Source organism: Elgaria multicarinata, chromosome 16 (assembly GCF_023053635.1).
Source record: "Elgaria multicarinata webbii isolate HBS135686 ecotype San Diego chromosome 16, rElgMul1.1.pri, whole genome shotgun sequence".
Lineage (NCBI taxonomy): Eukaryota > Metazoa > Chordata > Lepidosauria > Squamata > Anguidae > Elgaria > Elgaria multicarinata.
Window position 1 is genome coordinate 9056905 of NC_086186.1, and position 23229 is coordinate 9080133.

The 23229-nt window shown below is 50.7% G+C and overlaps 1 protein-coding gene across 1 annotated transcript in view; it reads right to left on the reverse strand.

The window, feature by feature from the left end:
• UNC13C (unc-13 homolog C) overlaps window positions 1–23229 on the reverse strand; it is a 127275-nt gene that overhangs the window by 28818 nt on the left and 75228 nt on the right. The window contains exons 15-21 of the mRNA XM_063142235.1: window positions 21577–21666; window positions 20460–20588; window positions 15876–16009; window positions 14486–14571; window positions 3440–3566; window positions 2400–2496; window positions 1553–1696 (exon numbers count right to left, since the gene is read on the reverse strand). Of these exons, the coding sequence (XP_062998305.1) occupies window positions 1553–1696; window positions 2400–2496; window positions 3440–3566; window positions 14486–14571; window positions 15876–16009; window positions 20460–20588; window positions 21577–21666 (807 nt within the window). The remainder of the gene's footprint in view (window positions 1–1552; window positions 1697–2399; window positions 2497–3439; window positions 3567–14485; window positions 14572–15875; window positions 16010–20459; window positions 20589–21576; window positions 21667–23229) is intronic.

Genomic DNA, 23229 nt, shown 5'->3' on the forward strand with positions numbered 1-23229 from the left:
CAACATTGTTATCTTTTTGGTACCAGGTCAAGACTTTTCTCCCAGGCAGTTTATTTTATTTTATTTATTACATTTTAAAAAAATATTTATTAAACTATATTTAACAAAGCAGTTTAAAAAAGTTAAAAATATATATAAAATCATACAAGTCAGACAGCGTTTCTAATAAATACACAAACACGATTTCTGTAGATGCCGAACCGAGCTTGTTTCCTTCAATTTACTGTGGTCAGAGGAAGACTGGTTAAACCAGAGTTGGATGCCACATCTGTACCATTGATGTAATCGAGAAAAGGAGACCATATTTCATTGAATGGGTCATAGCTAAGTTGGCCCGACGAGACTCTGTGGTGGTAGGTTAATTTTTCAGAGCAGGCTATATCCCACACTTTCCCTTTCCATCCAGTGAGTGTAGGGCCCTTCGGATCCTTCCAATGTTTGGCGATTTCTAAACGAGCTGCCGTAAGGAGGATAAATACCAATTCTTTATGGATAAGGGAGGGGTTTAGAGCATTGGGCAGGGACAGCAGGGACAGGCTTGGTTTTTATACCGCTCAATAGCCAAAGCTCTCTGGGCGGTTCACAAAAATTAAAACCATAATAAAACAACCAACAGGTTAAAAACACAAATACAAAATACATTATAAAAAGCACAACCAGGACAAAACCACGCAGCAAAATTGACAGAAGATTAAAATACAGAGTTAGAACAGTAAGATTTAAATTTAAGTTAAAATTAAGTGTTAAAACACTGAGAGAATAAAAAGGCCTTCAGCTGGCGACGAAAAGAGTACAGTGTAGGCGCCAAACAGACCTCTCTGGGGAGCTCATTCCACAGCCGGGGTGCCACAGCGGAGAAGGCCCTCCTCCTAGTAGCCACCTACCTCAGTTAACAACATGTGCAGAGTTTGTTTTTAACTGACCCCAGAATAGTTGTTTTAAAATATTGTTGTTGTTACGCTTTTGATGGTTTTAAATGTTGTATATTTGTTTTTTTAATGCTCACTGTTTTAAACTTTTGTAAACCGCCCAGAGAGCTTCGGCTATGGGGCGGTATATAAATGTAATAAAATAAATAAATAAATGGGGCTACGAGAGGGTTGGGGCCTTTCTGTAACTCCCAAGAGGGGACCGTCAACCTGCCAGCCAGGGCTGGTTCCCCTGACCGAAATGTGAAAATCAACCCCATTGTTTGAGGACAGAGCTGGATGTCAAAAGAGAACGGAGCAGCTGAAGGAACTCTTCTGTCCCCTGGGTGGGGTTCCAGCATTCTAGATAGCTTGTAACCGGACCAGAGCACACCGTTCTTGTCCGGATGGGCATGGAATTTGCAATGGGGTTAATTACAGTGAGTCACAGGACTGGAAAAGAGGAGATTTCCTGTGTGACAGGGTGACAAGTGAGCATGCAGGCAGGCTGGCAGGCGCTCAGCGACTCCGTAAAAGCTTAATTGAGAAGATTAGAGATTAAAACGATCCGCCTCTTAAATGTGATGAGGACAGGATAGCGCCGCGGAAGCCGACACAGCCAAGGCGAGGTATTGTAAACCGACCTTCGCAAATCTCCTCATGAGATGAGAGAGGGCTTCCGGATTGGGGCACTCCAGCTTCTTGATGATCTCAAAGCTCTGGTTGAGCTGCGTGAAGACGTCCACCACGGAGCAGGAGAAGAGGGCGTGGTCGGACGTCGGCTGGAACTACAGGGAGAAGCCACGACACGCGGTTAAGCTCTGGATCCAACCGACCAACCGACCATGACTATGCTCAAGGGAGAAGCCTGGCTTTGCCCATTCTGTTTCTTCACGCTGAAGCCTTTTCGTTTTTCTGCCTCTCTCCAAAACATCCCTCCCCTGAGCAGCCCTGACGGCAGCCCCTCAGGGGTTGCACTGAGCTCACTGGGAGCTGAGCAGCATTGGGCCCTTGGAAAGAAAGCACAAAGCCTGCTCTCAGGAACTTGTAGACTGGGGGTGCCTGGTGGCCGTCTGGGTTTTGGTGCTGTGCTCTTGGGCACCTGCATGTCTGTTCCTTTCTATGGCCACGGACCACTCCGCCCTTCACTGCTTTGGCACAGAGATGGATTAGAGTGATCTGGACAGGACTGTGGGAAATGCGGCCAGAACAGGTCCGCAAAAAGGGCATTTGGGGATGCCGTGTACTGCCTCCTCCCGTTCTAGCAGAGCAAACTAAAACACTCCCCACCATGGGAATAAGGAGGGAACGGAGAAAGGTAACACAAGAAAATCAACAACAGCTGATGAGAGCTGCATCTGGCCTGGGCATGCTGCCCATCCTGCCTTCCCATTGGATGTGTGGACCTCAGGACCAGCCCACCAGGATCCTCCATGCTGGGATGCCAGCCACAGCCCCGATCCAGGGCCTGAGCTTCACGGCTCCTCTCACCCCATCTTTCTTGTCCCTTCCCAGCGCGCCGTGAAGGAACTCCATGGAGACGTCCTCGTTTTCGTCCAACCACTGCATGACGAATGGCTCAAACCACCTAGGAATGGAAACCGTGGGGGGGGGGAGTGTCACACACACGTGGGCTGGAGCAACAGGTTCACTTGAAAAAGATAGCCAAGTCTTTCCCCTGACACAGATGGGCACCTCCAGGCCAGGCTTTTATGGTGCCCTCCTCATTCATGGAAGTTTGGGGAGGCTGCCTGCCATCTTCTCCCACCCCGGACTTTCCACCTCTTCTTCCACCTTTCCTCTTACCACAGAAAATCCGTTAAGGGGGCAAAAGATGGATAGCGCTGGCAGAAGCTCCCACTATGCTCAGAGCAAGACAGGAAAGGTGCTGGAGTCCTGGAAGTGGCCCCAGGGTTCCCAGCCCGGCCTTGCAACTGCTCCCTGTTAAGAGGGAAGCACCTGGAAGCCCAGGAGGCTACAGCCGAACCACCGTGGCATGCCGTTGCACGTGGACCCCAGTGAGCAGAAGACATACAGCAAGCCAGGCTACAAGAGCAATGAGGCCAGAGCCACGCCCCATCATCGCCAACCACTTCGGCATGCCTTGACTCACCCTCTAGGCGGGTGTTGTAGGGTTGCCTGGACTGGGTGGGTGGATGCCAAGTGCCCCGTCATGCCTCTTCTAACCTTTTGCCACTGTAGGACCAGCCCCTGCTACCTCCTGCCCTCCCTGCTTTGGGGACAGCTCACGTTTGAGCTTCTGAAGCCTGCAAGCGGCTTATTTATTTAGAAGAGGAGCCACTTGGCGAGACACGGATCGCCATTTCTCTCCCCAAAACGAAAGAAGGGAAAGATATTTGGATCCCTTTAAAGTTCTACATGCACCGCATGGGCTTAAACGGACTCCGGTTTCAAGGCTGCGCCGGATGAATATTTAAAGAAAACTGAGCTCAGCAAGCAAAATAAAAGCTCGGGAACATTCTCTCCTCCCCCGTGCAATATTCTATCGCCCCCACCCCCCGCACACTTACAGAGAGTATTCAGGCGCTGCATCTCTGAATGAGGAGAGCTCTCGCACGTATTCATTATAAAACCATTTCACTTTGAAGTGCAAATTCATATAATCTGTGCTCTTGCATAACCGTTGCTTTTCATGCTCTGTAATGGAACACAAGCAAATAAAAAAGAAAATATTTGATAAAGTTGCAGCTGTAAATAAAATTACACTGTCCCGGTGTACATTTTAGTCCCTGGCAAAATAAATCATTCTGGACCTTTACATCCAAGATCTGCTTAAGTTCCCCAAATTGTTCTGCGCGCGTTGATTTATAGTCTCTCTGCGGGGGAAAAACAGGGGAGGTCCCGGAAGGAGCGGGATCCTGGCATGGCACACCGTGGGGAGAGCAAGGGTGGTATGAGGGATTGGAAGGGGGGAAGGATTGCGCTTGCTGGAGTTACCTTTGAGCCAGCCGGTGACCCCGTGGGCTTGGCTGCTGCATCTGAATGGCATCTGACCACCCTGCACATCTGAAAAATGCCTATGTTCCTTCACAGCCATTCTCATTAAAAGAGGAAAGAGAGGGTATAACTGTGTTCCTCGATTGGGATGGGGTGTGTCAGAATTCAGAACATTTTAAAAGGTTCCTCCAATGATTATAGAATAGCAGAGTTGAATTCACCTTAAAGCATCTTGACAGATGGTTGTCCAGCTGCCTCTTGAAGGCCTCTAGTGTGGGAGAGCCCACAACCTCCCTAGGTAACGGATTCCATTGTTGTACTGCTCTAACAGTCAGGAAGTTATTCCTGATGTCCAGCCGGAATCTGGCTTCCTTTAACTTGAGCCCGTTATTCCGTGTCCTGCACTCTGGGAGGATCGAGAAGAGATCCTGGCCCACCTCTGTGTGACAACATTTTAAGTCTTTGAAGAGTGCTCTCATGTCTCCCCTCAATCTTCGGTTCTCCAGGCTAAACCTGCCCAGTTCTTTCAGTCTCTCTTCATAGGGCTTTGTTCCCAGACCCCTGATCATCCTGGTTGCCCTCCTCTGAACATGCTCCAGCTTGTCTGCGTCCTTCTTGAAGTGTGGAGCCCCCAATTTGTACCTGTCAGGTCTCCAGTAATTTCCAGAGGGGAAAGCAGCCGCAGTGTTCGTCTGTGGTAGCAAAAGCAGCTGAGTGACTGAGCAGCTTCAAGGCTAACTTTCAAGGCAAGAGGCCTGTAGCGTTGTTGGTAATGCTAATAAAAATACATTTGGGTCGTTTCCAGGTCATGCAGTTTGCTTTGTGCTGTGTGAATGTCTGGTTCAATTCCAGAGCAAGCTTTTTGGTTCTGGAAGTGAGATGCCAAGAGCCACGCTTGATGAAGACAGATGTCCAAGCGGTTCAATTTCTTGCCTTCCAGGACAGCTCAGTGTACTTTTGGAATCTCTTTTCTTACAGCTCCAGATCTAGCCAGCAATCCTGCCCTTTGCAACCCAGCAGGTTCACTTTCTAATTAAGGGAGGCAGATGCCCTCTGTGCTACAGTTTCAGAGGCAGGCAAAAACTCTTTCGTTTCAGCAGGCTTTTGGAACTATACTGGACCTGTGTTAATTTAATGGATCCCCCCTTTTTACCTGTTACAGTTTTTAATTTTTTAAATGTTTTTAATTTTACTGTAGATTTAATTCTATTTAAACTTTTGTAATTTAAATGTATATGTTTTAATAAATATAAATTTAATGTAGATCACAAGCTGAATATGAGCCAACAGTGCGATATGGCTGCAAGAAAGGCAAATGCTATTTTGGGCTGCATTAATAGAAGTATAGCTTCCAAATCCCGTGAGGTACTTGTTCCTCTCTATTTGGCCCTGGTTAGGCCTCATCTAGAGTACTGCGTCCAGTTCTGGGCTCCACAATTCAAGAAGGACGCAGACAAGCTGGAGCGTGTTCAGAGGAGGGCAACCAGGATGATCAGGGGTCTGGAAACAAAGCCCTATGAAGAGAGACTGAAAGAACTGGGCATGTTTAGCCTGGAGAAGAGAAGATTGAGGGGAGACATGAGAGCACTCTTCAAAGACTTGAAAGGTTGTCACACAGAGGAGGGCCAGGATATCCTCTCGATCCTCCCAGAGTGCAGGACACGGAATAACGGGCTCAAGTGACAGGAAGCCAGATTCCGGCTGGACATCAGGAATAACTTCCTGACTATTAGAGCAGTACGACAGTGGAACCAGTTACCTAGGGAGGTGGTGGGCTCTCCTACACTAGAGGCCTTCAAGAGGCAGCTGGACAACCATCTGTCAGGGATGCTTTAGGGTGGATTCCTGCATTGAGCAGGGGGTTGGACTCGATGGCCTTGTAGGTCCCTTCCATCTCTACTATTCTATGATTCTATAATTGTACATGTTTTAATCTTGTAAACCGCCTTGAGTCCCAGTATTGGAAAAAGGTGGGACATTATTATTATTGTTGTTGTTGTTGTTGATCCAAGATAATCATGGCCTCTTGCAGTCCCAAGTCAATAGCTTTCCATTTTTCTTCAAGGGAAGTTCTGGGTGATGTTCTCATGTTGTCATTTCTTGACCAACAAAATTCATTTTCCTTCTGAAATGCATGGGCAGGAATAGCAGGTACAGTCTGTGCAAATGGCTGTAGAAGTCACACGGAAGCAAGTTACAGTCCAACGGGAGCAAGATACAGTCCAACGGGCGCTGCAAGATGGCTTTGGCTCACATAATACCCTCCTAGAGCTGAACCATCTGTCAGGACTGCAAATAGCATTCAACACCATATTTATTTTGGCCTAAAATCCCAAATGAACCCCAGAAGGGCCTGTGGCTGGATCAGACCAAGGTGACTCCGGGCCTCCTGACTCCTGTTTCCTTCTCCCAGTGGCCAACCAGATAATTCCAGGAAGCCCACAAGCATGCAGGGGGGGGCATTTGCCCATGCCTGCGCTTGTGGCCTGGGTCTCAGAATGTGGCATTTCCATCTAACCATCAGGACTAGTAGCTATTAGTAGACCCCCCTCCCCCCCATCAGTCCAATCTCATTTTAAAACTGTCAAAGCCAGTGGCCTCCTCAGCACATCTTTGAGCTGGGAGCTCCAGCTTGATGATTCCGGGAGATGTGAGCCATCCAGAAGTGAGCGGTGTGTGTGTGTGCGCAGTGAGAGTGGTATCAGACCCACCCTCCCAAGATCTGTCCTTTACTGCTGCAAAACCGGATCCCCCTCTCGCTCCACATGCAAGGTCTTGAAGCTGGAACAGAGACGAGCAAGCCAGAGCAAAGCTGGAGTGGCGTTGGGCTCTCTTCCATCAACCCTTGCAAACTAACAACTCAGATGTGCCAGGGAAGAGGCAGTCAGTTTTCACAGCCTCTGAGAATGGAACCAAAGTCTGGAACCAAACAATATTTCATGCTATCAATGAGAGGCCGGCTTTAGTTTCTTATCTGAGGCATGAAGACAGAGAGCGAGGTGTGTTTCCCTCCACGACAGCGTCACGAGTGACTGGCTTTGGGCACCCCCGCCAAAGGGTTTGGAAGATCTGACAGCAACGGTTTCAAAAGGAGGCCTTGAGTCTTGTGTAACAGAAGCCCAAGGGCAAAACGGGCCTGCACACGGCTCTCAAGGTGACGGGAGTGCCTTCCTCCGCCCGGCCTTCTGTGCCGACGCGATTCATGTGCGCTTCCCTCCTTCGGAGACAGATCGCAGGCTTAAAAAACATCTGTCAGACTGGGAAGATCAAAAGAGTGGTTTGTCAAAGAGTACGCCTACATCCAGAGCACCCCTGACATGGAACAGCTGGAGTGTCTGTGGTGGTGGAAATTGGAGAAGGGGGTGTCGGCGGTTGGTGCTTGGCCACCTCTCAGGGTGGATTTGATTTAAATCAATTTGATTTAAATCATGATTTAAATCACTACTCAGAAAGTCTTGATTTTATCATGTGACTCCCCCCCCCAAAAAGTGCACTCTTCCTCACTATAAGCTTAATACATATTTTACACAACTCAGAGTTACCAAAGACTCATTCTTGCTGGTATAATCTTAATATTCACAACCAGATGAAGGTTCCATTTTTAGAATAACAACTTTTCAGATTAGTTTTACAGTTACATCAAAAATACTGATTTGGTTATACTATTAGAAACACATCATAGATAGATAATTTTGAAATTATTGCGAGGTGAACTATCTCCAGTTTAACAGGTTAATTATTCATATTTGGACAACTTTTCTGCTGTACTTTATTGGAAGGAGAAAAATAATCATTACCTGAATGGATTAATGGAATTCATTTACCAAAAAATTTGAAAACTGCATGAATATACAGCCTCATGCTACATAATTAAAAACTAATGCTTATTTCATGATGAATAACTTTGGGACTATAATGTATCTTAAACAGAAAACTATTTTTAGATAGTTTTTTTCTCAAAAAGCATTTTATTAAAAAAAATACGATTTTTAATTTTTTTTTTAAAGAAATCATTGATTTTTATCCACCCTGCCACTTCTTCAATTTTGTAGGTGCGTCAGTTAAAACATGACATAGTTCCAAACCTAAACACAATGAGAAACACAAAATCCCCTGCGGCTTGCTTTTCCTCCACAGATTTTGTATTTAAATGACGGTATGTGTCGGGATCCCTTCTCTTTCCCCAGCTGGGGAGGGCAGGGGGAGTTGAAGGACAGCTATTGTGAATTGAGGGGTGGGGGGTTGGCTGCCGCCTTCTGCTTCTCCTGCCTCCCTCTCGCACGTCTTCTGGGCCCGCCCAATCGGGTTGAAAGGCGGCGTAGCTAAAGAAATAGTTCACATAATGTGATGAGGCAGACTGTGGCAGCTCACTTCCAGCGGCGACGGCAGGGCTGAAGGAAGAGGAAGACCCAGATGCATCTCTGTATTCGCACAACCGGGCAAGGACCATTGCTGCTATCACCCTCTCAGGGCAGCTGTGCGAAATGGCATGGAGGGGTTCCCTAAGGCCCTGGAGCACCAGTTCACTCAGGAGGTGGAAAGTCAGAAACATCTGGATTCCAGACTGTCCACCTCAAAGGTTGCCAGCAGGATGGGTTTCCATCACCCATGAGGGACAGACCACATATCAGGGTTCGAACTTTCGGCTTGGCTGAAAGGCAGAACCGAAGCCCATGACTACCACCACCACCATCACCACCTCCTCCTCCTCCTGATCGCTCTCCATCTGCCTCAACAGACAGACAAACTATGCTGGGGCAGACCAACTCCTCTCCAGCCAGGCACACGGAACATAAGAAGAGCCATACTGGATCAGACCAAGGGTCCATCTACTCCAGCATTCGGTTCTCGCAGTGGCCAACCGGCTGCCAGTAGAAAGCGCACAAGCAGAACTCAAATGCAACAGCACCCTCCCACCCATGTTCCCCAACAACTGGTGTATATAAGCATACCACCTCTGATACTGAAGGTACCACAGAACCATCAGGACTACTAGCCATTCATAGACTTCTCCATGAATTTATCCAATTTACCCTTTTAAATAGGGTGACCAGATGAAAAAGAGGACAGGGCTCCTGTGTCTCCAACAGTTGTGCAGTTGAGCTGGACATCCTACCCCACTGGAGGACAGAAACAAGAGCAAGGGGGGATAAAAGACCCCCTCTCCAACAGGCAACGGTCTTGCGACTGGCACACGTGGCTTTCAGCCACTTCATCCAAGGTCAAAGCTCACAAACGCCCCTTCCTTGCTGGATGCCCCTCCCAGGGCGTGTTTGCAGGAGCAAGACAGCTGTGTTGCACCTGGCAAAGATCTTGCACTGAGTTGCAAAAAGTGTTTTCAGTGCCATGAAGCATCCCTCAATCAGCCAGGAGAGCAGAAGGGCCCCCGGAGACCGCAATCCAGTGCAGAGCGGAGCTGGATTTTAAGGGCACCAACAAAGCGCATGCCGGCTCTTCTGTGAGCATTGTCATCATCGGCGTCTTCGTCAAAATGACTCACAAATAAGCATATCGCTCCCCCTCCCTGCCTCCCGGCACAATCTCCTTCTTTGGTCCGAAGACTCTGGCGATGTCACCACGGAGCATTGCAACAAAGGGCAGTCAGATAGTGACAACCTGCCACGTTGCACCCACTCAAGTTTATAACTTTGTCTAAAGAAATAACAGGCCTTATAAGTTAAAAAGAGAAGAAGAGAAAGAAAAAGCAGGCCGGGGGTGGTGAGGGCTGCTGCCCAGCTCAGACACTGTCGCCTTGGCCTGGCTTGGCCTTTGGAAAGTCCACCAGCCAGGACAAAACGGATAGTGACAAAGCTAGCCAGAGACGTTTTAACCGTTTACCATACTAGTCTTTCAACTTTGCTGTTTTAAATCTTTATAAATCTCTGCACTGCTGCTTGGTTTTATCCTGGTTGTGCTTTTATATTGTGTTTTTATACTGTGGTTTGTTTTATTAACTTGAATTCTACTTGATGGTTTTAATTTTTGTGAACCACCTAGAGAGCTTCAGCTATTGGGCAGTATAGAAATGCAATAGATAAAAGAAAGAAAAGAAGAAAGAAAAAAAGAAAGCCAACCAGCAACAAACCCTGTCGGTGGCATTTGCATCACACCAACCGCCCAACTCTATCAGGAGAGGAAGCAATCCATCTTCGAGTTACCAACCACAGCTGGCCGGCTGGGGCAGATTCTGACCCGAGTCCTGCAACACCACCTAGGCAGAGATGGAACTGCAGCAACATGGTGCTTTGGGATCCCTGTGCAACCAGATGCCACTGTGGGGCATGTAGAGGTCTCCAGAGATCCTGCAGAAATCTTTTCCAATCGTACAATAGAAGTATAGCTTCCAAATCACGTGAGGTACTGGTTCCTCTCTATTGAAAACACTCTACATCTAGAGTATTGCGTCCAGTTCTGGGCTCCATGATTCAAGAAGGACGCAGACAAGCTGGAGCGTGTTCAGAGGAGGGCAACCAGGATGATCAGGGGTCTGGAAACAAAGCCCTATGAAGAGAGACTGAAAGAACTGGGCATGTTTAGCCTGGAGAAGAGAAGATTGAGGGGAGACATGATAGCACTCTTCAAATACTTAAAAGGTTGTCACACAGAGGAGGGCCAGGATCCCTTCTCGATCCTCCCAGAGTGCAGGGCACGGAATAACGGGGTCAAGTTAAAGGAAGCCAGATTCCAGCTGGACATCAGGAAAAACTTCCTGACTGTTAGAGCAGTACGACAATGGAATCAGTTGCCTGGTGAGGTTGTGGGCTCTCCCATACTAGAGGCCTTCAAGAGGCAGCTGGACAACCATCTGTTAGGGATGCTTTTGGGTGGATTTCTGCATTGAGCAGGGGGTTGGACTCGATGGCCTTGTAGGCCCCTTCCAACTCTGCTATTCTATGATTCTAATATCTTGGCTAACCCATCTCCAAGAAGTCAAGCAGAGCTGCTCAAGGCAGGAACATACAACAGTTCTGGAAATGGGGGCAGTGCTTCTGACCCTATCAAGCAAGCATCCAGAGAGGGGAGGTTGGGCTGGGATCCCCAAGCATTTACAATGCATCATTTTGAGAAGAATATTTTTACAATAGGAACTCCGATGGGAATTTTCATGTAGATTTTTAAAAACGTGCAGAAATGGGATGGAGTGGCCATGGGTGAACGTGATGTACGTCCATCCCTTGCATACTTCTGGACACAAGGTCCCAAGGAGAGGCAGGGGTGCTTTTCAGTGGCGGACGTCTCTCCTTTCATTTATTATATTTCACATATTATATTTCTACTAGGGGTGTGCACAGACCCCCCACTCCGCTTCACTTTAAGATCCGCCATTTTCGGATCGGCCCGCTCCGCCCCGCCCCCACTCCGCCTGTGCCCACTCCGCTCCGCTCGGAGCTCCGGATCCGGATCGGAGCTCCGGTCCCCCCCCATAGGGGGGGTTACCGGGCCCTGCCGCCATCGCCGCCCATGCGGCGACGGCGGCAGAGCCCGGTAAGGAGGACGGGGGCCTTACCTGCCTCCGTCCGTGGTCCGTCGCCGTCTTCAATTGAGCCCGTGGTTCCACCAGGAAGTCTGGGCCGCAAGTGCGGCCCAGACTTCCTGCTGGAACCACGGGCTCAATTGGAGACGCTGACGGACCGCGGACGGAGGCAGGTAAAGGAGAGGAGGGCGGGGGGCATTACTGGGCCCTGCTGCTGTCGCCGCATGGGTGATAGCGACAACGGCAGGGCCCGGTAAACCCCACTCACCTTTCCAGCGGAGCTCCGGATCGAGGCGAAGGATCCGCCTTCACCTCGATCCTCTTCGCCACGCTCCGCCGGCCCCCCAATCCTCTTCGCCTCCGCCTTAAGGGCAGGCGAAGCCCCCCCACTCCGCTACTGATTCTCCGGTCCGATTAGAAGCGGAGCACACCCCTAATTTCTACCCCTCTCCTGATTGAAATCTCCACCAACTATGCAGCTGAATCCACCTTCTCCAGTGTCTGAGCTCACTCCTTGCATTTACTTCTGCCAGGCTCTTGGGTGGCCTGTGGCTTCTGCCAATCTCAATCAGGGGGGTGATTCAACAGCAACAACTATTCTTATATGATGTGGAAAGAAGGCTATGGGGGGCTATAGGGTTAAACCGCCAATGGCCTGATCCAAAGCTGAAGCTTGAGAGCACCAAACCACTGTGGACTTCTGTGGGTAAGGAGTGTTTTGAGCAGAGACATCGATTGTACATACGCTGGTTTTCTTTAGGACTAGGACCGACTGGGTGTATATTTCCTCACTGCAGGATCTGGTCCCTTCCCCTTGTATGTCGACTTGTTCCCAAACGTGGGCAGAAGCTGTTGAGCTGGGAGGACTGTGTGTTCTTTGCAGTACCGTAATGGCACTGGGAAATGTTTTAAGCAATTACTTCAAGCTAATTATTGTTAAGCAGCATCTTAACTGGAAGAAAAGATCCTTCCTTCCTTCCTGAAGCCACCACTTTCTGCTCCAGTTCTCAGATGTCTACACAAAATACTAATCTTTTAAAACCTAATTGGATTGCTGGGTGCAAACAACCAAGTAGAAATGGAGAGAATTCACTACAGTCGTCCTGCATTCTCCAAAACATTTTTTAATAGCTGAAGGCACTCCAGTATTGCTTTTTTTAATACTCTGAGCGCAACATTTGGTTTTATTCGATATTAAAATTCCATTTGCCCATATGATTTTATTCAACAAGTTGTATAACCCTGCAACTATGGGTGCTCTGAACCAGCCCTGGGCGTTTTTTAAACTTATTTGGGGGCATTTTGCAAGAAGAATGCTGTTCTTTTAATGGGCTTGCCAAGTTTCAACTACTGCCTGGACTGGTGCTAGCTGTGACAGTGGCGATGCTGACCCATCCCATGCGAAGGGGGCCAGCTGAGGGGTTGTGGGTCTCCACACAGTGGCAAAAGAAATAAGCATGGCAGGAATTTGCTGTCTCTGACCCTGGAGAGAGAGAGAGTTTACCTTTTCAGCAGAGAGACTGAATATTTCTATTAATCGTAAGCAGTATTTCAGAAACTCTTTGGCTGCTTGGATCGCACATTTCCAAATAAGAAATGGAGTAGGACGCACCCTTGTTTAGAACAACCTGCCCTTTGCATTGGAGTTTCGTCTCTTCCACTATTGTTCTTCAGCCTTGTGATAAGGTCCCTTTTCAGCAGCCTGACCGGAATCGGTTTTGGGCCTTTTGCAAATGAGTTGACTTTCACTCCAAGTCAGCTGTGGAGTGGTGCCCATCTGGACTGTGCACCCCAGCTGTCCTGCTGGCATTGGCCTCCTCTTGGCTCCAACAGTCTTCTCTGCTCTGGGTGACAGCTTAGGCAAATAAGCCCGAGACGAGAAAGACTTCAGCACCACGGCTAGCGCTGCAGGTACCTTCTCATGGCTAGACACTGATTTCAGAACCATGGAGAGCAACACTGCAGTTCCACTCCCCTGACTGCAGGGGAGGGATATTTCGTTCTGCCAGGATAGCGTTTCTAGAAGCTCCACCCACTCAGGTGCTCTACCTGGCTGTTAAAGGGCCAGCTGCTTTTTCTTGTAGGCATTGGCTTCTGCTGGGGAGTGAAGGATGCAGGCGTGAGGAGCCGGTTAGAAACTGTTCCTCAGGTCTCCCTGTTCCCTAGAAGAGTGTCAGGTTGCAGTGGCAGCTCCTGGGGGGTCAGGTGGCCCAGCTCAGAAGAACCAGGCACGGATTCTGGTGCCAGCTCAGAGATCCTGTTGCTTCAGTCTCCGAGGAGTCCTGGTGCTGGGCCACGGCCCTTTCCCCGTTCCACCCCGTGTTTCCTTCCTTCTCCTTCTCTTTGTGTGGGCTGCAGCCAGGAACCATGGCTTCACATCCACGCTCACTCAGTCAACAGTTGCAGGGGAGAAGCCAGTCATGCAGCCCTCTGCCACTGCATGGCAACCGTAGGGATGGATTCTAGCCTCTCAACAGGTTTAGCAGCAGTTCAAAGTGAACTGGGTCCAAAGGACTAAAGAAAGGGAGACGGGTTGGTGCTCATCCACACACAGTATAAATGTTGGGGTGCAGAAGGAATTTCCCTCCTGATTCTTGGAGACGAAGATTCCTTTTAACGACCTGGTTTACTCCTTTGTCATTTATCGACTTACATACATACCACCCTCCCTTTCTATCAAAAACGGTACTCAAGATGTCTTCACCTCTGACGGGTGGCTTGGCTTGCACCCATGAGTCATCTGGCCATCCTTGCTGCCTGCTTGTGACAGACGCCCTGCAGTCTCCATCTCAGCCAGAGAGCCTGATGGATGGGTGAGGGGGCGAGGAGGACAGTGTTGGGGGTGGGGGGAGCTGACCTGTGAAACACATGTGGTGCTCAAGCAGATGCCCAGGGCCCCTCTTTGTGCCTCAACTTGTTTTTCTATTTGAGGAGAACTAAATACTTTGGGCTCCCTTCCTTGTGTGCCGGCTAATTTTCCTGAGCAGGAAGACGTTTTGACCACACTGTCAACTTCTCCATACGAAACAAAGCATTTTCCTCCCAGGCCGTTCCAGCCCATGAACGCCACCCCCCACCACACAGTCCCTCCCCATCCCGGAAACAGGTTTTAGCTTCGCTGCGGACTGTGCTTCCTCCTCCTTACCTTCCAGGGCGTATTTCATGTCCTGCGCAAAAAGGGTCCAGGTGATCTCGGCACTGACTTTGCCCATGTTCAGTTCTTGGGGGAACCTGGAAAAAAGCGAGCACAGGCTGCTGTCAGTTCTGCTTGCGGGGACAAGCCCCGTGTGGCCCCGTGGGGCTCTTCAGCATCAGGGACGCCCTCCAAGGGAAGGGCTTTGGTCTAGAATTGTGGCTCAGGTTGCGGCCTACCCCACAGGAGCATCGTTGGGACAGATGAAACAAATCCCAGGAAGGCAGGCAGGCAGGCAGGAGAGCGTGGAAGTGGCTGCCTTCAAAAGCCCTCAGGCTGACAAGATTTTGAGCCATGGCCGTGCGAGTTGTGTGTGTGTTGGGTTTGTGTGCGTTGTGTTTATTCACCAGGGGATCAAAGCGCAGGGAGCTTCTATTTTGGTTACCAGATGTCGGGGTGGGCTGGGCCCAGGTTCAGCGGCCCCTCAGCCTGCCTGGTCGTGCCCCGTGCCCCTTTCCACAACGTCCGCAACAACCTCAGCTCCATGAGAAGGGAAGGAGTGAGCTTTTAATGCATGTTCCAGGACTCAATGGTAGATAATCTTTTCCGGATTATTTTGCTTTCAGAAGTGCTGCGCAGAACTGACATTTTAAATATCCTCTTTATTTGCTGATCTTAATTCCCAGGGGATGCAGAGCGCAAAAGCGGAGAAGAACTCCAGCTTGTGCGGTGCTGCTCCTGAAGGCAGAAATCATCACGAGAGACGGCGTCTCTCTTGCAAGCGACGCTGCGCTCAACTTCGCAAGTTGGGCCGTCATGCTCAGGGCTGGGGACTCCGCAGCCCCCCCTGGTTCAGCCATTCCTGTGGCCTGTAGCCACCGCTCGTGCCAAGTGGGCAACATCCCCCGTGGCACTGCAAGCCTTTCTGGATGGCCATTTGCAGGGCAGCGAGGAAAACCATGCAGAAGAGCAGGAGTTTTCCCATGCCTGCCAAGGCTACCCCTCCACAAGCCAGCGAGCGTGTTTGCATCGGGCATTTTCAGATCGCGGCACAGAGCCAACCTCCAGGTCCATTTCCAGCCTCTGTGGAGCAGCTCCGCAGAGAGACGTTTTGTTAACAAGTTAAACGCTGAACAAGATGTTCTGTGTAAAGCCTCTTTCGGAGGATTAATTCGAAAGATTGGAGGCCTGGTCCCAACCACTTCCTTCCCCTCCCTCCTGCCCCACAATTCTCCAATTGCCCCTCTGAGCGCCTCCTCAGATGTCAGACCACCTTTTGGCTGGTGCACACACTTCGCCATGTTTTACGGACCAGATCCTAGGAGACCGGGTCGAGGGTTGGTGCCCTCATGAGACGGCCTCCGGCCCGCCTCGTTCTTCCTCGCCAAGCAACAGTCCTTACTGGTTCAAGACGGGCGTGTAGGCCGTCTTGTCTTCGTCAATGATGGTAACCATCAGGGTGATCAGCTGCGTCCAAAAATCCAGGTTCTTCGTAGTTGGGCCCTGTTCCTCCCGAGGAATCTCTTGCTTTTTACCCTAGTGGGGAGGGGGGGAAGGGGGAGGAAAAGTCCACTTGAGTTTTCTATGACTCTTATTTTCTACAAAAAGTACGATGAACCCCCCTGGACGAGGCCATTCTCGGCATCTCTGCCTCGTTGCTGCTGTCGACAGGGCTTGCTGCAGGAGAGCAAGACAGCCAACTCTCCAAGAAACAGCCTCTTCCGTGCCCCCCCCCCCCATCTCTCCACCTCCTGCAGTGCTAACTGTGGGCTTCATCAACGCCTCTCCCAACGACACGGGCAGAAGAAAGACTTTGCAGCAACCCTTGCAGAAACATTTATTCGATTTTATTTTCAGGAACATCCTGCTCTCTGGGTGGAGTCCTCCCCTGGTGGCTGGAAGCCGGCCCCCGGCCCCTTCCAAGCTAGGCACAGCCGATGCTACAGCTGGCTGCAGCCTTCTCCAGGAGACCCGCTGGGTGCTGGGAGTGCCTTGGGCCGGCCGGCCTCCCTGCTGCTGGGGACGGGAGCTGGTGGCGCTGGTGGCACTGCTGGGCCATCCATGGCCTCTCAGCTCCTGCCTGGTAGCCTCCTGTCCAGGTAGGCAGTGTGGAAGGGTGAGCAGGAGCATGGAAGGGCAGTGCATAGGTGGGTGTTCCCAGGATGCTGCTCAGCCCAGAGCACAAGAAGCCGCCACACCCTGTCCTCAGGCGCACCACTGAGAAGAGCATCCTTGCATCCCAGAGCAGGCTGGTCAAAAACACCTGCCGGTCACAACTCATAGCCATGGACAGACCTCCCCTCCTCCGCTATGAATTGGTCCAATCCTCTTTTAAAGCCATCCAGGTTGGCAACCATCGCTCCAGGGAATTCCATCGGTCAAGTCTGTGCTGCACTTCCTTTTATCTGTCCTGAATCTCCAACCAATCAGCTTCATGAGATGACCACAATGGGGTCTAATATTGTAGGAGAGAGGGAGAAAAACTCCCCCCGCCCCCGGTCCACTTTCTCCACACCAGGCATGATTTTGTACACCTCTCTCATGGCTCCCTCTCACTCGCTTTCCCCCCTAAACTCTAAACATTGCAACTTTTCCTCCTAGGGGGACTTGCTGCAGCCCCTCCATCATTTCAGCGGCCCTTTTCTGCACCTTTCCCAGAGCTACCACCTCCATTTTGCGATGGTGAACAAAAGCTGTACAGCGGCGTTAGGCCACCTGGTGCCCTCCAGATGTTTGAGACTACAACGCTCATAAGCCCTAGACAGTAAGGCCAAGGGGCAGGGATTATGGGAGTTGTTGTCCAAAGCATCTGGAGGGCACCAGGTTGTCTATGTCCATGGTACAGTGTTCCAAAGGCGGCCATAACCATGATTTACAAAAAGTCATTATGATACTGGCCATTTCATTTTCAAATCCCTGCCCCAGTAATCCCTCGTGAGGAATCTGCCTTTTCCACAGCTGCTGCACACTGAGCGGATGCTTTCATTCAGTTGCCCAGGTCTCTTTCCTTTAACCGTAGCCCCAATCTGCCATGCCTCCCCTCCCCACTGGAGGGATCCTCATCAGAAGAGCAGATGCAGCTCCCTGAACTGAACATCTCCGAGGAGCAGGCTGTTTCAAGAGTGGTCAGGGGAATCCGAGCCCTCAGCAGTAGTACTAATAGACCTCAGGATAAGTATAGATCCTCATTCTGATTCAGAGATGGAAGATGGGCCCACCTAATCCTAGAGAACGCAGGTACCGGAGGGTGCTGACTCAGCTGGCTGTCAGGCAAAGAAGTTAGAATTCCTCATGAGTAAAGGGCTGCTCAGAAAGAAGGCTCTTCTCACAAGCAAGAACACTGCAAGGCACCTCTGATGATCTGCGGCTGAGCCCTGGGTGGGGCTGTAAGAGCTCCTAGCTTACAAACGCTTGCTGGAGCAACCTCGGCTCTCCGGCCCCCCACCTTCTGCCTGGCGTTTCCTTGCTACCTCCTTCCCCTTTGGACCTTGTGCGCCCTGAAACTTGGCTCTCCTTTCAGGCCTCGCCTTTCGGCAGCTACTGAGCACCTCTGGCAAGCCTGAGATTACCCACAGAACGCATCTTTCAAAGCAGGACGTTTGTCAATGCGAAGTGAAACCTTTCCTCGCATCAAGCTGGGAAGAGGCCTCAAAAATATTCCCGTCAGGTAGGCAAAACTGCCAAAACAGCCGGAGCCGCTCAGGTCCTTGTAAACACCAGCCGACGGCAGAGGTGAATGAGAAACATGTCCGCATGTCATTTGGAGATTAAGCGGAGAGAGAAATGATGGCGGTAAAGGGCAGGCGGCGGCTCTGGGAGGAGGATAAAAGCCTATCAGCAATTTGCATCAATGAGTGGATTCTTGTTACGTGTCAGAAGCAGCCTGTTATAATGGCAGTTCCAAACATCACTCCCCGTCAGGTGGATCCCAAAAACGGCCCCACCGCATGCATCACAGCTGTCAACAGATCATGCTGCTGCCATGAAGGAAGGAGGGGCTCAGCACCCCCACCCCCCAAAGGGCTGCAACATGCACCCCCCCTTCTGCTGGCGAAGCAAGAGGCGCGTCAATCTCTGGATGGATGGAGCCTTTTTTTTTTTCCTTTTTTTTTTTAAGAAAGAAGATTCCAATTACAGATCTCAGCTGAACATCCAGCCAGCCCATTTCTTCTTTTTTCCAGGAAAGCAAGGGACACTCTTAGCGCTTTACCTCCTGCCAGGGTTGCCAAAGGATACTCAGTTAAGGGAGTTGCAATTTTAGGTTGGCTACTGAGGCCTCCTTGCTTCCTTTGGAAGACAGGTGCGGAGCTTGGAAAAAAGGAGGCTGAGGGGAGACACGATAGGAAAGGAAAGGAACCTCTCGTGCAAAGCCCTTGAGTCATTGCTGACTCCTAGAGGGACGCCTGCTTTCGCTGACATTTTCTTGGTGGACTTTGTAGCGGGGTGGTTTGCCATGGCCTTCCCCAGTCGCGGTTACCTTTCCCCCAGCTAGCTGGGTACTCATTTTACCGACCTCGGAAGGATGGAAGGTTGAGTCGACCTGAGCCGGCTGCCTGAGAACCAGCTTCCGCTGGGATTGAACTCAGGCCATGGGGAGTTTCGGCTGCAGTAACTGCCGCTTACCACTCTGCGCCACACGACAGAGGTTGTGCAAAATGATGCACGGTGTGGAGAATGTGGATAGGGAGACATTTTTCTCCCTCTCTCAAAATACTAGAACCCAATGGGGTCTTCTCATGAAGCTGATCGGTGGGAGATTCAGCACAGATAAAAGGAAGTACTTCACAGAGCGCATAGTTAAACTATGGAACTCACTACCACAAGATTTAACTTTTGTAAACTGCCCAGAGGGCTTCGGCTATGGGGCAGTATATAAATGTAATAAATAAATAAAATGTAGTGATGGCTACCAATTTGGATGGCTTTAAAAGGAGGTTGGATAAATTCCTGGAGGAGAAGGTTATCCATGGCTACTAGCCCTGATGGTTATGTGCTATCTCCGGTATTCGAGGCAGTAAGCCTGTGTGCACCACTTGCTGGGGAACATGGGTGGGAGAGTGCTGTTGCACCATGACCTGCTTTGTTGGTCTCTAGTCGACAGCTGTTTGGCCACTGTGTGAACAGAACACTGGACTAGATGGACCCTTGGTCTGATCCAGCAGGGCTCTTCTGATGTTCTTAGGGAAAAGGGCCTCTCTCTGCACCGAGAAAAGCCATTTTAGTGCAAACCAGACTGGGATGATCAATGAAGCAAGCGCAGGCCAGAACCGGCTGGCTTCAGCCATGGTGGAACCTCACTGCCTCCGGTGCTATCTTCTGAGCAGTGCCTTCCTACCCGATGTTTCTGGGATGTCAACAAGCAGGGAAGTCGGCGTTCCAGCCTGCTCTTTGCTGCTCCCCAAACAGCCCCTGATGTGCCGCTGAGAGCGCTGCCACTGGATAAGGCGGCTCCATTGACCGATTGTGAACCCGTGCGGTGTAGTGGCCAGAGTGTTGGACTAGGCATCCCCACTCAGCCCTGGAAGCTCCCTGGGTGACTTTGGGCCAGTCACAGACTCTCAGCCCTACCTACCTCACAGGGTTGTTGTTGTGAGCATAAAAATGGAGAGGAGGAAGAGGATTCTGTATGCCACCTTGGGTGCTTTGGAGGGAGAAAGGTGGGATATATATGCAATAAATAAATAAATATTAGTCACAAGAGCTGGCATCAAGGAGAATGCTGCACTGCACAGGCTTCACTTTTCGCATCCCTGTCCTGGGCTATATAATAGCTGCGTATGACATCGGCCTTGTTTCAAAGGCCCGATCCATTGTTTTTAGAACTGGTCTTTTGTAAGACACTTTGCGGCTGTTGCAACAGGCTGGATAAAAATAGCTCAGATTAAGATCTGTTCCTCACAGCTGGGCCTGGGCACGAGTGGGAGGTGTGCTTTAAACCAACAGCAAACAACATGTGGAAGGGGCTGAAAAGCCACCAAGAACTGACCTGGTCCATGAGTTGAGAGTAGAGATCGTAGCAGTTGTCGAAAATGTACTTGTACGTGGCATCCAAGCAAGCCCGGACACAATCCTTCACGACTGCGCTGGCTCGGGGAGGGCACTGCAGTTCCAGCACCTGCGCAGGATTGCACAGAATCAAAGGTCATAGAACCATAGAATAGCAGAGTTGGAACGGGCCTACAAGGTCATGGAGTCCAACCCCCTGCTCAGTGCAGGAATCCACCCTAAAGCATCCCTGACAGATGGTTGTCCAGCTGCCTCCTGAAGGCCTCTAGTGTTGAAGAGCCCACCACCTCCCTAGGTAACTGCTTCCATTGTCGTACTGCTCTAACAGTCAGGAAGTTTTTCCTGATGTCCAGCAGGAATCTGGCTTCCTGTAACTTGATCCCGTTATTCCGTGTCCTGCACTCTGGGAAGATGGAGAAGAGATCCTGGCCCTCCTCTGTGTGACAACCTTTTAATGTCAGTGACATTTTGCGCCTGGTCAGTGACGGGGCCGAGGGGCAATGCCGGCTTTGACAAGGGGCCCGGGCGGAATTCCGAGCCGGCGTGCTACAGAATCTCTCTTTTGCTTTAAGGGCGATATTTGTTGGCCTCCAAAATGAGTATTTGGGAATTGCAAGGAGAATCTTGTTTGCTGCAGAAAGGGGGGGGGGCTCAGAGCCAGGCCACCTCCCGAAGGCACCCTAATGCCCAGGAACTGGGTCACACAGAGGAGGAGAAGAGGGAAACGTCCCCGGAAGGATGCCAGAGGCTGGGCTTGGGGTGAATTCAAAGAGGATCCCAGAAGTTCCTCAAATAATCTGATGGCTGGTTTATAGCCTGCGGGGTAAGGTCTATTCTCAGGCACAAGAGAAAACAGCAGTTCCGTTGTGCTAAATGTCATCAACCCTGCAACATGTGGGAAGCAATGGCTCTCCGGTGTTCCCTCCCATTCCCGGGGTCTGATTCACAGCTAGAGCTTCTGGCACGGATGTTCTCCTCCAAGTGAGCCCCAGACGGCCATTGCCTTCCAAGCCCCACGTATGCACCGAGAGATGTTCTCCGAGAGCCAGAGGAACACATTGTGGTAAATACATGTCTGGAATAAGAGCCGGAATTACCTTCATGCGGAAAAATGTAATGCTCGTTAGCAGGTCCACGGTTGACTTCAGGTCTTGAAGCCTCTCAGGGTTGCTGGCAGGGAAATTTTCCTGGTACGTGAATAGAACAGAAAAGGAAGATAACAAAGAGGCCGGAGTGGCAACGGCAAGCCATCCAACCAAACCGGGCTCCGCGTTTCCCTGGAGTCTACGCCCTCCCTTCTCAGCCAGCCGCCAGGCGGAGGAAGTGCCCGAGTTCTAGGGGCTAAGGCCCATGTAACTCTTGCGCAAAATGATCACGCTGGGGTGAGAAGCCAGGCTGGTCCGGGGCAAGAATTGCGTTGGGATTAATCGAAGATGGAAAAGGCCTGGAAGGGTTGTGCTGGGGGGGCTGGCTTGCAACTCCTCAGTGGGGTTTGGCAGGGAGTCATGCTTCCCCACCTCCTCTGGGGAAGCATGACTTTGCACCAGCGGCTCCTTTCTTGCTGCGCTGAGCACCGGACACCCATGTGCAGCAGCAATTCCACTGCAGTGCAAGATGGAAGTTGGGTGCCTGTCCTTCACTTGGGTGGGCAGACACCGCCCCGCTTGACTTCCACCACTAACCAAAGGTGTCCCCTGGATAAATGCACGGCAAGGGTGTCTTTGAACCTCTGTCCACCACCGGGCACAAAATGATTACTGTGCTCTGCCAGCAGGGCTTGGATGTGGCTGTGGGGTGCACCCCCCACCCCCATGCAAATGTCTCTCAGAAGCCTCATGTCCAGTTCTGATGCACTGTCAAGAGACCAGGCAAAATCTCCCCCTGCTTCCAATGCCCCATCTCCCTTCCCTGGGCAAAAGGCATTTGGCTTTTGGTACTGAAGAAAACTACCGGGCTACTTTGGATCAGAGGTTGAGCACCAACTCTCCGTGGGCCTCTGATGGCCTCCCAGGTGCCCGGAAGTGAAGCGGGACTCCGAGAGGTCTTGCCCCCAAATCAATCCATCCATCACAGAATAACTTGCCGGGCAGTCCTGTGCATGTCTACTCAGAAATAAGTACGTCTGAGTTCAATGGGACTTACTCCCAGGGAAGTGGCTATAGCCTTGATCTCAAAGACAAGTAAAAGCAAATGCATCCCTGTGCTGCTGCTGCTGGTGGTGGTGGTGGTGGTGGTGTGTGTGTGTGCGTGTGTGTGTGTGTCAGAGAGGGGATGGAGATGATACAGGCGGCCTCGGTGGCACAGAGTGCCTTCTAACAGCTTCAGTTGGTGGCCCAGCTACGCCCCTATCTGGACAGGGATAACCTAGCTTCAGTCGTCCATGCTCTAGTAACCTCCAAATTAGGTTACTGCAATGCTCTCTACGTGGGGCAGCCTTTGAAGATGGTTTGGAAGCTGCAGCTTGTGCAAAATGCAGCGGCCAGATATCTGGAACAAGGAGGTTTGAACGTATAAGACTCACTCTGGCCTGCTTGCATTGGCTGCCTAGACACTTTCGAGCCCAATTCAAGGTGCTGGTTTTAGCCTATAAAGCCCTACACAGCTTGGGACCACAATAACTGATGGAAGGCCTCTCCCGACATGAACCTACCCGTACACTGCGCTCAACATCTACGGTCCTCCTCTGAGTGCCTACTCCGAGGGAAGCTCGGAGGATGGCAACAAGGGAGAGACCTTTTCAGTGGTGGCCC